At 46.3% G+C, this 12,287-nt stretch overlaps 2 protein-coding genes across 7 annotated transcripts in view; one reads left to right on the top strand and one right to left on the bottom strand.

Moving 5' to 3' along the window:
* The window catches only part of CRLS1 (cardiolipin synthase 1), a 33,907-nt gene extending 31,448 nt beyond the window's left edge, over positions 1 to 2,459 (top strand). For all 6 annotated transcript variants that reach the window (XM_055265061.2, XM_055265056.2, XM_055265058.2 and 3 more), the window contains exon 7: positions 2,140 to 2,459. In XM_055265061.2, the coding sequence (XP_055121036.1) occupies positions 2,140 to 2,224 (85 nt within the window). In that variant the 3' untranslated portion in view covers positions 2,225 to 2,459. The remainder of the gene's footprint in view (positions 1 to 2,139) is intronic.
* A 3,130-nt stretch (positions 2,460 to 5,589) lies between these two features.
* The window catches only part of LRRN4 (leucine rich repeat neuronal 4), a 15,486-nt gene continuing 8,788 nt past the window's right edge, over positions 5,590 to 12,287 (bottom strand). The window contains exons 4-5 of the mRNA XM_055265820.2: positions 9,583 to 9,720; positions 5,590 to 7,283 (exon numbers count right to left, since the gene is read on the bottom strand). Of these exons, the coding sequence (XP_055121795.2) occupies positions 6,065 to 7,283; positions 9,583 to 9,720 (1,357 nt within the window). The 3' untranslated portion in view covers positions 5,590 to 6,064. The remainder of the gene's footprint in view (positions 7,284 to 9,582; positions 9,721 to 12,287) is intronic.

Genomic DNA, 12,287 nt, shown 5'->3' with positions numbered 1-12,287 from the left:
CATGAAGTGTAGGTAGATTGTGTGTAGGAAGACACTGAGAGGAGATCACTAGGTGAAAGACAGGGCCTAAGCCAAGAGACAGTGTAGGAGGGTAGGGAAGCTGAGTCCAGCCTGTTGAAAAGGGTGTTGTAGGGGGAAAAACTGGAGAAAGGAGTTTGAATTTTATTATACTAATTGCTTATTTATCATCTTAAAAGTGTGTCAAATTCACGCTTTCAGAGTTCAAAATATGTCACATTGACATTGGAGTATTATATTTTGGCACAATTTTAACTAGAATTAAAATTATCTTGCTTGGTACAGTCTGGACCAGAAAGTGGTGGCTAATCACAGTCAGTTAAGCCAGGCAGTCTTTTAAAAAATGACAACTACTCTAAACTTTTTAATTTAAAATATTTAAGCGTACATCTATCCCAATTCATCTTATACCTTCTGATATAGGATGAAGGCTTTTTGAGTGTAGGTCCCTCAATGGGAGTTTTTTCTTTCTCGGATAAACTACATCCATAATACAACCTCTCTGATTTTCATTTTTTACTTCTTTAAGGTGATGCAAGAACTTAAAACATTTGCAAAGCAGTCTAAGAACTGTGTAGATATTTTCCCTAGTCTTTTCACAATCATCTTGCCTATTTATTTTGACAGTATTTTTTCCCCTAGGAACCCGTGAAAAGAGAGAGAGTATTTTTTTTTAATCAAGTCACCTTTATTGAGTCTTTCTAAAGCATCCAATGTAGTTTTCAGAAATAGCAATTAAAAATTTTTTTTTTTTTTTTTGGAGACGGTCTTGCTCTGTCACCCAGCCTGTAGTGCAGTGGCATGATCATAGCTCACTGTAACCTTGAATTCCTGGCCTCAAGTGATCCTCCGGCTTCAGCCTCCTGAGTAGCTGGGATTACAGGCATGTGCCACCACACCTGCCTATTTTTTTAAAATTTATTTATTTATTTATTTATTGAGATGGAGTCTCGCTCTGTTGCCCAGGCTGGAGTGCAATGGCCTGATCTCAGCTCACTGCAACCTCTACCTCCTGGGTTCAAGCGATTCTCCTGCCTCAACCTCCTGAGTAGCTGGGATTACAGGCGCCCACCACCATACCTGGCCAATTTTTGTATTTTTAGTAGAGGCGGGATTTCACCATGTTGGTCAGGCTGGTCTCGAACTCTTGGCCTCAATTGATCAACCCGCCTCAGCCTCTCAAAGTGCTGGGATTACAGGTGGGAGCCACCGTGCCCAGCCACTAATTTGTTGTATTTTTTTTTTTTTGTAGAAGCAGGGTCTCACTATGTTGCCCAGGTTGGTCTCAAACTCTTGGCCTCAAGCAATCCTCCTGCCTCAGCCTCCCAAAGTGGTAGGATTATAGTCATGAGCCACTGCGTCCAGCTAGAAATAGCAATGTTTCTAACACACATATTTCATTGGTTTATGTATGAATTTAGAATATCAAAGTGGCATGAACAGGTTCAAGATCCAACAAAAGGGAATCTTGATTCTGCCTCACCTAATAAAAGCAGAAGTGCATGGGTGCACTAAAAAGTAATCTAGCTGTGGGCATTCAGCATGCCACAGGTATCAGGTGATGTCATTTCAAGGAGAATCCGATTAAGGGTAATTTGGTAAAGAAAGCTGAAATTTATTTAAAATGACTCAGATATCTTTAGAATTCTCAAAAGCTACAGGAAATAGTCTGGTACCCTGAGCAGCATGGAGCAGTAGAAAGAGCATGTGGGCTTTAGAGTTCAAACCAAGTCAGGCTCAAACATAGTTCTATGATGAGCCCTGAGCAAGTTATCCGGGTCTTCTGTTTCACCCTTCTGGAGGATGAGTTTGTTGTAAGAATAAAATGAGAATGTAAGACACCTAGAGGATGCCTGAGTGAAAATGACGGTTGCTAGTACTGTTAATTTGTAGGGCTCATTACCTAGAATAATTTTGTTTGACATTACTAGTTAAAATGAAGTCTTAAAGAAAAGCAGTGTATTTAGACTCTTGTAGTTAAGAAAAATTACACCACAGAGCCCTTTTTACTTTTTAAATTCATTTTTACATTTTAAATTCATTGCATGTATTCATTATGATTCCCGTTGCTACTATTTTTTAGACTTGACAACTAAATTAATTTCTTTTCTTCCATAAAAGGTGTTGTACAGCTTTCACCACAGCTGCATCAGCTTACAGTTACTATCATTATGGCCGGAAGACTGTTCAGGTGATAAAAGACTGATGAAAGTCATCCCTGACCGTTAGTAAGGAAGCAGTATACATCAGTGGGAACAGGGCCGGTGGAAATCTACAGGAGGTTCCCTATTTTGGTGTTCAGCTTGAAAAAGGACTTGTCAGAACAAACCATGTCATCAAAATTTAAGTAATATGCATTGAAAATAAGGTTGATCATGGGAATATGCAGAATTTCCAATGTATTTTTAAATACAAATAAAACTGTAATTTAGAATTTTTAATCTTAGGTTTCTTGATTAATTTATAAGAGATCAATTATTGTCAGTCTTTTTTATATGTTTTTTTAAAAACATAGTCCAGAGCATGGGCAGAGTTGACACCTCTCTTTTAAGTGAAATTTGGATTGCTCACAAAGCACTAGGAAATGTCATGGGGTTCAAATATATATCCCACACAACTGGGCAATACATTTTTGTTTGATTTTTAAGTCTGTGTATACATTAACAGTTCATGTAGTTAATACCTGATCATTTGGGATAATGAAAGTGAAGTTAGTTGTAGATGAAGTAAAGTTATAAAACAGATTTAAAATGCGGTAAGTTTTTAAGATAATAATCAAACGGAAGGTATGAAGTTCATTTTCGGTAGTCTTCCAACCTCTCAGGTGCCTAATAATTTATGTTTGAGGATAACAGGTAACAAAGATAGTCGAGATAGGAGAACGTGTCTATTTGTCTTTGCATCTAAAAGGCAGTGAGTTACATTCCTGCCTTCCACTGTGTTTCTGACATAGCAATGTTTGTTTGATATTGGAACCTGGATTCATATATTATGTAAATAATATCAAGCTGTATATTTTTCAAAAGTTTTTTAAACTTTGGAGACTCTTTCTTTTGTTAAGCAGTTAAAGGAATAAAAGAGCTGGAAAAAAAAATTGTACCTTCCACTCAGGTTGTTCCATATAACATACTTATTCTCTGCTGTTACGTAAGTTTTCAGATTCACAAAGTCCATTCATGTACATCACTTACACTTAAATTGTAAAAATAATTAGTCTGACCGTCTGACTTTAAAAGACTCTTGCTACACGTACATCATGTTTAGGAGAATGTGGGATATGGGGAAGGGGAGAAGACGACTGTCCAGTGGTGACCAGTTGCTGCTGCTTAACCTATGGCCTATTGCTGCCCATTGTCCCTGGTTTTAATCCAAGCCTATTACGGAATACTGCAGTGAGATTATCCATTGTCAGCCTGTTGAGCTGCATTAAATTAGAATGGGAGGCTGTAAGTAAAGCTCATGCCTCTTGGCCAGTCATTCTGCACCAGCGTGTCCCTCTGTGGCTTGCTGGTCCTGGTTGTTCTCAGACCAGCAGTTGAGCTGTGCTTGGCTTGGAGCATACTGAAGCCTGCAGCCAGGGATACCGCCATTGAATCAGATGGAGGGGGCTGAAAAAGCAGAGAAGGGGGCATGTGGCTGGCTATTCTTGCTCTCTGGAGAACAGCTTCATTGTTAGGAGTAGTTAGGCTGAAGGTGGACTTCCCACTGCTGAACCACCCAAGAGGCACACTGAGTGAGTCTCTGCATTAGTGACGGGTGAGCCACATAATACTGTTTAAAAAAGAGAGGACTTGAAGTAGCTATCCGAAAATTTAGAACTTTGCACTTTGTTACGCTTATTTATGGTTTAGTGTTGATGCCATTTGGAGTGACTTATGGGTTGGACCCATAATCTTTTTATTATTAAGGTCTCAATCTGGCTCTGGTTAATAAACTTTTTCCACTTCATCCCTTAGGAAAATGGTCCAAGTCTCCTCAGGCTTTTGGATACTGAATTGTTATAAAACATTAATTCTGCCAGTTTATAAAACATTGGAATTGTATCAGACACGTCTGAGTATGTACTTGTTTATAGACTCAAAACATGATAAAAATTCATTTCAGTGTCTTCACAGAATAGACTTAACCTTGACAGTAAGCTTAAAGCATTAGTGTCATTTAATTACATGTCTGAGGAGTTTATACTAATTAGATTTTGGGCTTTTGCAATGCATTTTAATTGGGGCCTCATTCCTGAGCCCAAGTGACCCTTTCACCTCAGCTTCCCGAGTAGCTGGGATTACAGGTGCACAGCAACCGTGCTTTGCAGTTTTGATTTTGTGTGTGTGTGTATTTTTTTTTTTTTTTTTTACAAGCCCACAACATCGTAGCTTTGCAGTTTTTAACCAGGAGCTGATGGAGATCTTTGAAATCATTTAGGCCAATTCTCTTAGTTACATTTATGATGAAACTAGGGATCTACCTTAAAGTTTTGGGAAGCTCTTTCAAAACTTCAAACACCTAGAAATATATAGTGCAATTCAGTTTTCGTTTCTGCAGCATGGTTTGGAAACAAAAGATACATGGGATTTAAACTTGATTTGTTTTCTTCTTACAGTAGAAGTAAATGCTCTTGTGGCTTGAATTGCGTCTCCCAAGAAAGATACATTCACGTTCAAACCCCTAGTACTGTACATGTGACCTTATTTGGAAATAGGGTCTTTTTAGATGCAATCAAGATAGAATTAGGTCATACTGGATTACAGTGAGCCTTAACCCAGTAACTTTTTTTTCTTGTTAAAAAAAAAAAAAAGGAAATGTGAACAGACAGAGAATGCCGTGAGATGATGGAGGGATAGACTGGAATGATGTCTGCCAGCTAAGGAATACTGAGGATTGCTGCCAACCATCTGAAGCTGGGAGAGGAGATGGAACAATTCTCTCAGAGCCTCCAAGAGGAACCAACCCCACTGATGCTTTGATTTGGGATTTCTGGCCTGAACTGTAGGAAAATAAATTTCTGTTCTTTTAAGCCAGTTTTACCAGTTTGTGGTAACTTGTTACAGCAGCTGCAGGAAATTAATAATTGCTAATGTTGAAAATTAAAATCTAGAAATATGCTTCTAATTATAATTTCATAGAATCATTTTTTTCCCCTGAGTTTGCATAAAAGTGAAAAAGTAGAGGACAGAGTAGATGCCTGCCACGTGAAGACACAGATTATTAAGGCACTGTTTGATGCAATTAGGGCAGAGAAACACTTGGGCTTCTAGCTAGACCCTCCGGTGCCTTTTTGCTCATTTCTTCCCTCTAATTAAGAAAAAAGATTTCCAAAGTTTATTATGCTTCCTAAAAAATGAATTTATAATTCATTTGTCCATTTAGTCTTAGGTGAAATGCAGTAAACACTAACTTAAAAGGACAGCCTTTCCCTGTGTTTGACAAATGTTCCCAGAAAACTGGTTTTAACTGTAAAGCCGGAAGTACATTTTCTTGTCGTGTCCTGAAATGGAACTAATAAACCCAGAAGGCCTTAGGAAACAACCATTAGCTCTCCCCCTTACCCTGGTTCTCAGGAATTGGAACTGGAAATCCACTGGAATTGATTTCTTGAATAACAGAGCTCATCATGCCTTAGAGCTTGACCATGAAGGAGCTTCTGCTGGAAAGACCTGAGGATGTGATTTCTAACATGATCAAAGAGGCTGGGTTATGCAATTTCCCTGTTTCATCCCTTCCTACTTCCATACACTATTCTACTGGATAGAGGGGCACTGACTGCTGAAAACCCCAAATGAACCAACACACAAGAAGGCCTGGCGGCAGTGGGGAGCCATCTGGCATTGACCATCAGGTTTCTGGGAACAGAGAGTAAAGTAGAAGGAAGGGAGGGCAGTTGTTCCTTGGACCGGGACACTCAGTGTGGTAAGTTCCATGTGTGCCCAAGGCATTCTGGCTTTACGGGAATTAGAAACCCTAGGAGCGGATGGGGTCGTGTTTGACCCTCTGTGTCTTCCTTTCTGCGCTCAGATCCAGTTCGATTAGACGCGTTAGCCCAGAAGCTGGGCTAACTGACAGTCTGGAGCCCGAGCGGGTAATCAAAGGCCGGGTTTTTGTAGGCCACCAGGTGCGAGTCGCAGAGCTGCGGGCGTAGCGTCTGGCCCCGCCTGCAGAGACACGCAGACAGCACCACGGTGCTGGCGAACAACAGGCCGCTGGCGGCGCACAGCCCAGACAGCAGGAGCGCGAAGCTGGGCTTGGTGGTGAAGGCGGCGCACGGGCTCCTCCAGCCCGAGGACCGCGGCTGGCTCAGGCCCGCCCTGTTGGCCGCCAGCACGCACACGCGGTAGGTGGTGCCCGGTGACAGCCCGTACAGAGGGTGCTGCCGGGCCGTGGCGTAGATGACCCCCACCACCGACTGGTTCCCCGCCCAGCCCTCCGCAGAGTAGCGGATCTGGTACCCGTGCACTACCGAGTTGGGGGCACACCAGTGGACCAGCGCCGACGTGTCCGTGGTCTCCGTCACCCCCTGCAGCCTGGGCGGGTCTGGGATGGTGTCTTCCCCGCTGAGGCCGGGACACCGGCACCGCCACCGCCTCTGCAGCTCCGCGCACGGGGTCTGCAGGTGCTTGCAGGGATGGTAATCACAGGGGACGTCCTGGTGAGGCGTTCCCACCTCCTCCTTCCTCCCCTCCTCCTCCGCACTGTAGTCGTCCAGCAGCAAGACTGGAATCTCGCCCTCGGAAGGACTTGGGTTGGGGGCTTGGGGTGTGGCGTGTGCCCTCTGGCCGGGCTGAGGCGAGCTTATGAGGTTCCACGAGGTAGGGAAGGGGCCCAGGAGCTTGCTGGCCAGTGGGGTGGAGGCAGCTGAGATATCAGGCTCAAGGGCAAGCCCGGGGGCATGTTCTCCTCGGTGCCGGGTCCTGGTGGTGCTGGCAGCCCTGGGGAAAACGCTGGAGTTGCTGTGACCTGCTACAGAGTTGGTCGTGGAGGGGGCAGTCCCCTCCCGTGCATCGCTGTGCGGCCATGCAGCTATCGTGCGAGAGCCCACGTTAGGGGCCTTGGAGACACTCTGCTGGTCTCCCGCAGGCCGGGTGGCGGAGGCTGCGCTGGGCGCGACGGTGGGACCCTGTGCGTAGGTGGAGCGGTTGAAGCAGGGTGGGTGTGAAGCCTGGAGAGTGGTGCTTTGGTCGGACTGGCACACTCCAGGCAGCTGGGAGAGAGACAGGGAGGCTGAGAAGGGGCCGCTGGATCCCGCAGCTGGCGCGCACACAGTGTCTGCTGCCCTGAAGGGGAGGCCAACCAGTTAGAAGACGTCTGGCTTCAGGGACACTTCTGGGCAGAGCTTTGAATTCTCATTGCCGACGTCACCCCCTGCCAAGCCCATCGACGCGTCTCTGCCAGGCATCCCAGGGCACAGATGCCGCGCACATCACCTTATTGATTCTGGGGAAACCTTTGGAGGAAGCTCCTGTCCTCACTCCCATTGGGCAAAGAAGCAAACAGAAGTTTAGAAGGAGGAACTAATTGCCCAAGACACCATAGTTAGCAATGGCAGAGCCTACCCCAGGGCAAGCACTGCGAGGAGTCCAGATTCTCTGAGTGTCATTTGCCATTTTGCTCTCACCTGTCTGCTTCCTGGCAAGAAAGCACTAGTAATAAAAACCATACTGGGGCCGGTGCGATGGCTCAAGCCTGTAATCTCAGCACTTTGGGAGGCTGAGGCCGGCGGATCACAAGGTCAGGAGGTCAAGACCATCCTGGCTAACACGGTGAAACCCCCTCTCTACTAAAAATACAAAAATTAGCCGGGCATGGTGGCAGGTGTCTGTAATCCCAGCTACTCAGGAGGCTGAGGCAGGAGAATCACTTGAACCTGGGAGGCAGAGGTTGCAGTAAGCTGAGATTGCACCACTGCACTCCAGCCTGGGCAACAGAGGGAGACTGTGTCTCAAAAAAACAAAACAAAACTCATACTAGCTACCATTTCTGAGTGCTTCCATGTGCTAGGGGCTATTCTTCACACTCCAATGTGTCAACTAATTTAGTCTGCACTACTTATGCAGTAGACTCTATTACCCCATTTTATAGATGAGAGGGTAGAGGCCGAAGTAACTCAGGTGAAATAGCTCAGCTCAAATCAACAGTAGTTAAGTAGGCCAGGTACAGTGGCTCATGCCTGGAGTCCCAGCACTTTGGGAGGCCCAGGTAGGAGGATCACTTGAGGCCAGGAGTTGGAGACCAGCCTGGTCAACATAGTGAGACCTTGTCTCTACCAAAACAAACAAAACAAAACAAGCAAAAACTTAGCCAGGTATGGTGGCACATGCCTGTGGTCCCAGCTACTTGGGAGGATGAGGCAGGAGGATTGCTTGAGCCCAGGAGTCTGAGGCTGCAGTGAGCCATGATCATGCCACTGCACTCCAGCTTGGATGACAGAGAAAGACCCTGTCTCTAAAATAAATTAATAAAATAGTAGGATGAAGCTGGACTCTCTGGCTCCAGAGCCTGTACTCTTAGCTTCATCGTTAATACCGTGATGAGACCCTTAACTGCAAAGGGCCCAGGTGCTTCTCTTTGGAGGGAATGTGGGGTTGGGGGGCAGACTGAGCCCCACTTCACAGCTGGGCTTGGGTGGGAGATGAGAAAAGAATCTTGGCCGGGCATGGTTGTTCATGCCTGTAATCCCAACTCTTTGGGAGGCCCAGATGGGAGGATCACTTGAGTCCAGGAGTTTGAGACCAGCCTGGATAACATGATGAGACTCCATCTCTACAAAAAGATAAAAAAAAAATTAGCCAGGTGTGGTGGCTTGCACCTGTGGTCCCAGCTCCTCTAGAAGCTGAGGTAGGATGATCACTGAGCCCAGGAGGTTGAGGCTGTAATGAGACATGATCGATGATCGCACCACTGCACTCCAGCCTGAGCAACAGAGAAAGACCTTGTCTCCAAACAAACAAACAAAAAGAATCCTGCAGAATGGTGGTGAGGAGGGGTTGCCTCCCAAGGTGTAGTGTTTACTTGGTGGAACTGGTTTGAAAGTGCTCAGGACTGGGGGTGTTTCCAGCCCCCCAGCTCCCACTGTCTCCTGGTGGCCAGCCTAAATGTAGATCCCCACTGCAAAAACAGCTCTTTCTAGCCAATAGCCTTCATAGGAATTTCCTAGGAGAGCTCTGTAAGCCCATGGGCCTAGGACTGGATAACCCAGGAGCAGGAGGCCAGGCTCCATCTTGAAGATTCAGTAGAACCCAGTGGTTAAGCCAGACTACACTTCCCAGCCTCCCTTGCAGGTAGGTGTGGCTCCTGGCTAATGAATGTGAGTGGAAGTGAGGAGTAACACCTCCCAGCCTGGCTCACTAAAAACCTCCAGGTCTGCTCCTCCATGATTTTTGCCCCTTCTGGCTGGCTGGAATGGAGGCAGCTTCCATCACCTGGATCCCTGAGTATGACTACATGGGGAAGGCTGCCCAGCCCAACATGGCCAAAGTGCCAAGCATGGTCACGTGAGCAAGACGTACGCTGAGGAACTTCAGCTCCTGAAGGCTGACCCTCACCCCTCAGCCATCTGCTTTGTAAATGTGTTACCTGCTTAGGACAGTTCTCTCTGCATCCGTGAGGAGCCAAGACAAGTCACAACTGCAAGTGAGGGGGTTGCCAAAGAGGTTGATCAATAGGACCTGGGAGGAATCCAAGGTCCAAGGAGGGAAGGAACTCAAGTTGCAGCTGAAATACAAACAAAAAAATTAATTAAGTCAGGTTTTTACAATTGGATCAAAGATATTCCCAGAGAGGCCTGGTGTCAGAACCATGCCCACGGTAGCAGAAGCATTCTGATAGGGGTTGCAGAATACTGCTTTGGGCAAAACTCTTAATGACCTCGAACTTCATTTTTTGTCCTCTGTTGTAAAACGGAGATACCAACCTACCAGGAAATATTATGCTTCATATCAACTGGGGACAATATTCCCATGACTGATCATTGTATCAAAAGGAATGTGTGTTGGCTGGGCACGGTGGCTCACACCTGTAATCCCAGCACTTTGGGAGGCCAAGGCAGGTGGATTATTTGAGGTTAGGAGTTCGAGACCAGCCTGGCCAACACGGTGAAACTCTGTCTCTACTAAAAATACAAAAATTAGCCAGGCGTTAGTGGTGCACCTGTAATCCCAGCTACTTGGGAGGCTGAGGCAGAAGAATAATCACTTGAGCCTGGGAGGCAGAGGTTGCGGTGAGCCAAGATCACACCACTACTCTCCAGGATAGGCACGAGAGTGAGACCCTGTCTCAAAAAATAAAACAAACAACAACAACCAAAAAAACACAAAAAACAAAAAGAGTGCATGATGATAAAAGCGTTTGTAAATGCAAATCTCTACATACAAGTAGATACTGTTATTATGGACCAGTGTTATTGCACTATGGCTGGGGACACTCAACGCCAGTCCTTTGGAAGATGCCTCATTTAAGTGCATCAGTGAACTCTTGCTAAGTAGAGAATATCCCCCAAACTTAGTAACTTAAAAAAAAATTTATTCCTTTGCATGATTCCGTAGGTTGGCTCAGTGGTTCTTGTGGTCTGGATTAGCTCAGCTGGGGCCAGACGATCTGGGATGGCCTCACGTGTAAGGCTCAACCGGGTGTGCTGGGACTTCTCTCCATGTGTCTGTCATCATCCAGGAGGCTAGCCTGGGCTTATTCACATGGTAGTGGAGGGGTCCCCAGTAGCAGGAGAGGGCAGGCCCCAGTGCTCAATTGCTTTCTAGTTTCTGCTTACATCACATTTGCTAATGTCCCACTGGCCCAAGCAAATCACAAGGCCAAGCCCAGCTTCAAGAGGTCGAGCAATAGACTCCTTGAAATATGGGGCCTGGTGCGATGGCTCATGCCTGTAATCCTAGCCCTTTGGGAGGCCAAGGTGGGAGGATCACTTGAGGCCAGGAGTTTCAGACTAGCCTGGGCAACACAGCAAGACACCGTCTCTACAAAAAAAATTTAACAATTGGCCAGGCATGGTGGAGTACACCTGTGGTCCCAGCTACTTGGGAGGCTGAGGTGTGAGGATCGCTTGAGTTAGAGGTTACAGTGAGCCATGATTGTGCCACTGCACTCCAACCTGGGGAGCAGAACTAGGCCCTGACTCTAAACAATTTAAATTAAAAAATATATATATAAGAGGAGCTGCAATCATGTTGCAAAGAGTTGTGCCTACAGGGATGGGGGGATTTACTGAGGCCATTTTTGCATAGAGTCTACCACACCTAACAATGGCAGATCTGCTCCTGGCTCCCTTCTCTTTCTTACCCAGAGTCTCACAGAGTGTTTGGCCTTGACTTTCTCCACTCCCTAGTCTCCTGGACCTCCCAGATTTTGCCTCCTTTATATGTACTCAGTAATAATTCGTCATGGGCAATGGGAGCTGCATTTTACCTTCAAGTCTCTCCTGACCAAAGGCTGGCTGTCCTCAGTCTGCCTGGGAACCTGCCTTCTACTGCTCTGGAGAAGATGCTGTTGTTTTGGGAAACGAAGGACATGTCACCCAGATCTGCTCTATCACCTCTGGCCAGTGGGAAAGTGACAGTCACCTCTGGAACACCAGATTTTTTTTTTTTTTTTTTTTTTTTTTTATTTTTTGATGTGTATCAAATATATTAGGAAGGTTGCACATGGGAAGTCGGGGAATAAAAATGGGGGGTGGGAGTTAAAATAAATGAGAGAGGGACTTTATGTGGATCAGTGATAATAACTCAATCCCCTATTTGACAAGAGGGAGAAGGAAGAGGAAGAAAAAGAAAGTGGGATAAAGGATCAGAAAGGGAGGAAAATAGAAAAAATTAGAGTATGACTCCAGGGTAGACCTGTTTTGTTGTCACTGAGTTGGTTGGTTGGTTTGTCTGTTGTATTTTTCATGTTTCGCCAAGTTGGCCAGACTGGTCTCTAACTCCTAGCCCAAAGTGATCAACCCGCCTCGCCCCCCAGAGTGCCGGGACCACAGGCGTGAGCCACCACAACCAGCCCCCACATTGCTTCTGGTCTCCGTGGTAGACCTCCCAGACGGGGCGGCCAGGCAGAGATGCTCCTCACTTCTTCCCAGACGATAGGTGGCCGGGCAGAGGCGCTCCTCACTTCCCAGACGATGGGTGGCTGGGCAGAGGCGCTCCTCACTTCCCAGATGGGGCGGCCGGGCAGAGGCGCTCCTCACTTCTTCCCGGACGGGGCGGCTGGGCAGAGGCGCTCCTCACTTCTTCCCGTATGGGGCGGCCAGGCAGAGGCGCTCCTCACTTCTTCCCGGA

The sequence above is a fragment of the Symphalangus syndactylus genome, chromosome 24 (assembly GCF_028878055.3).
Source record: "Symphalangus syndactylus isolate Jambi chromosome 24, NHGRI_mSymSyn1-v2.1_pri, whole genome shotgun sequence".
Taxonomy (NCBI): domain Eukaryota; kingdom Metazoa; phylum Chordata; class Mammalia; order Primates; family Hylobatidae; genus Symphalangus; species Symphalangus syndactylus.
This window is presented reverse-complemented; position numbering and strand designations above follow the sequence as displayed.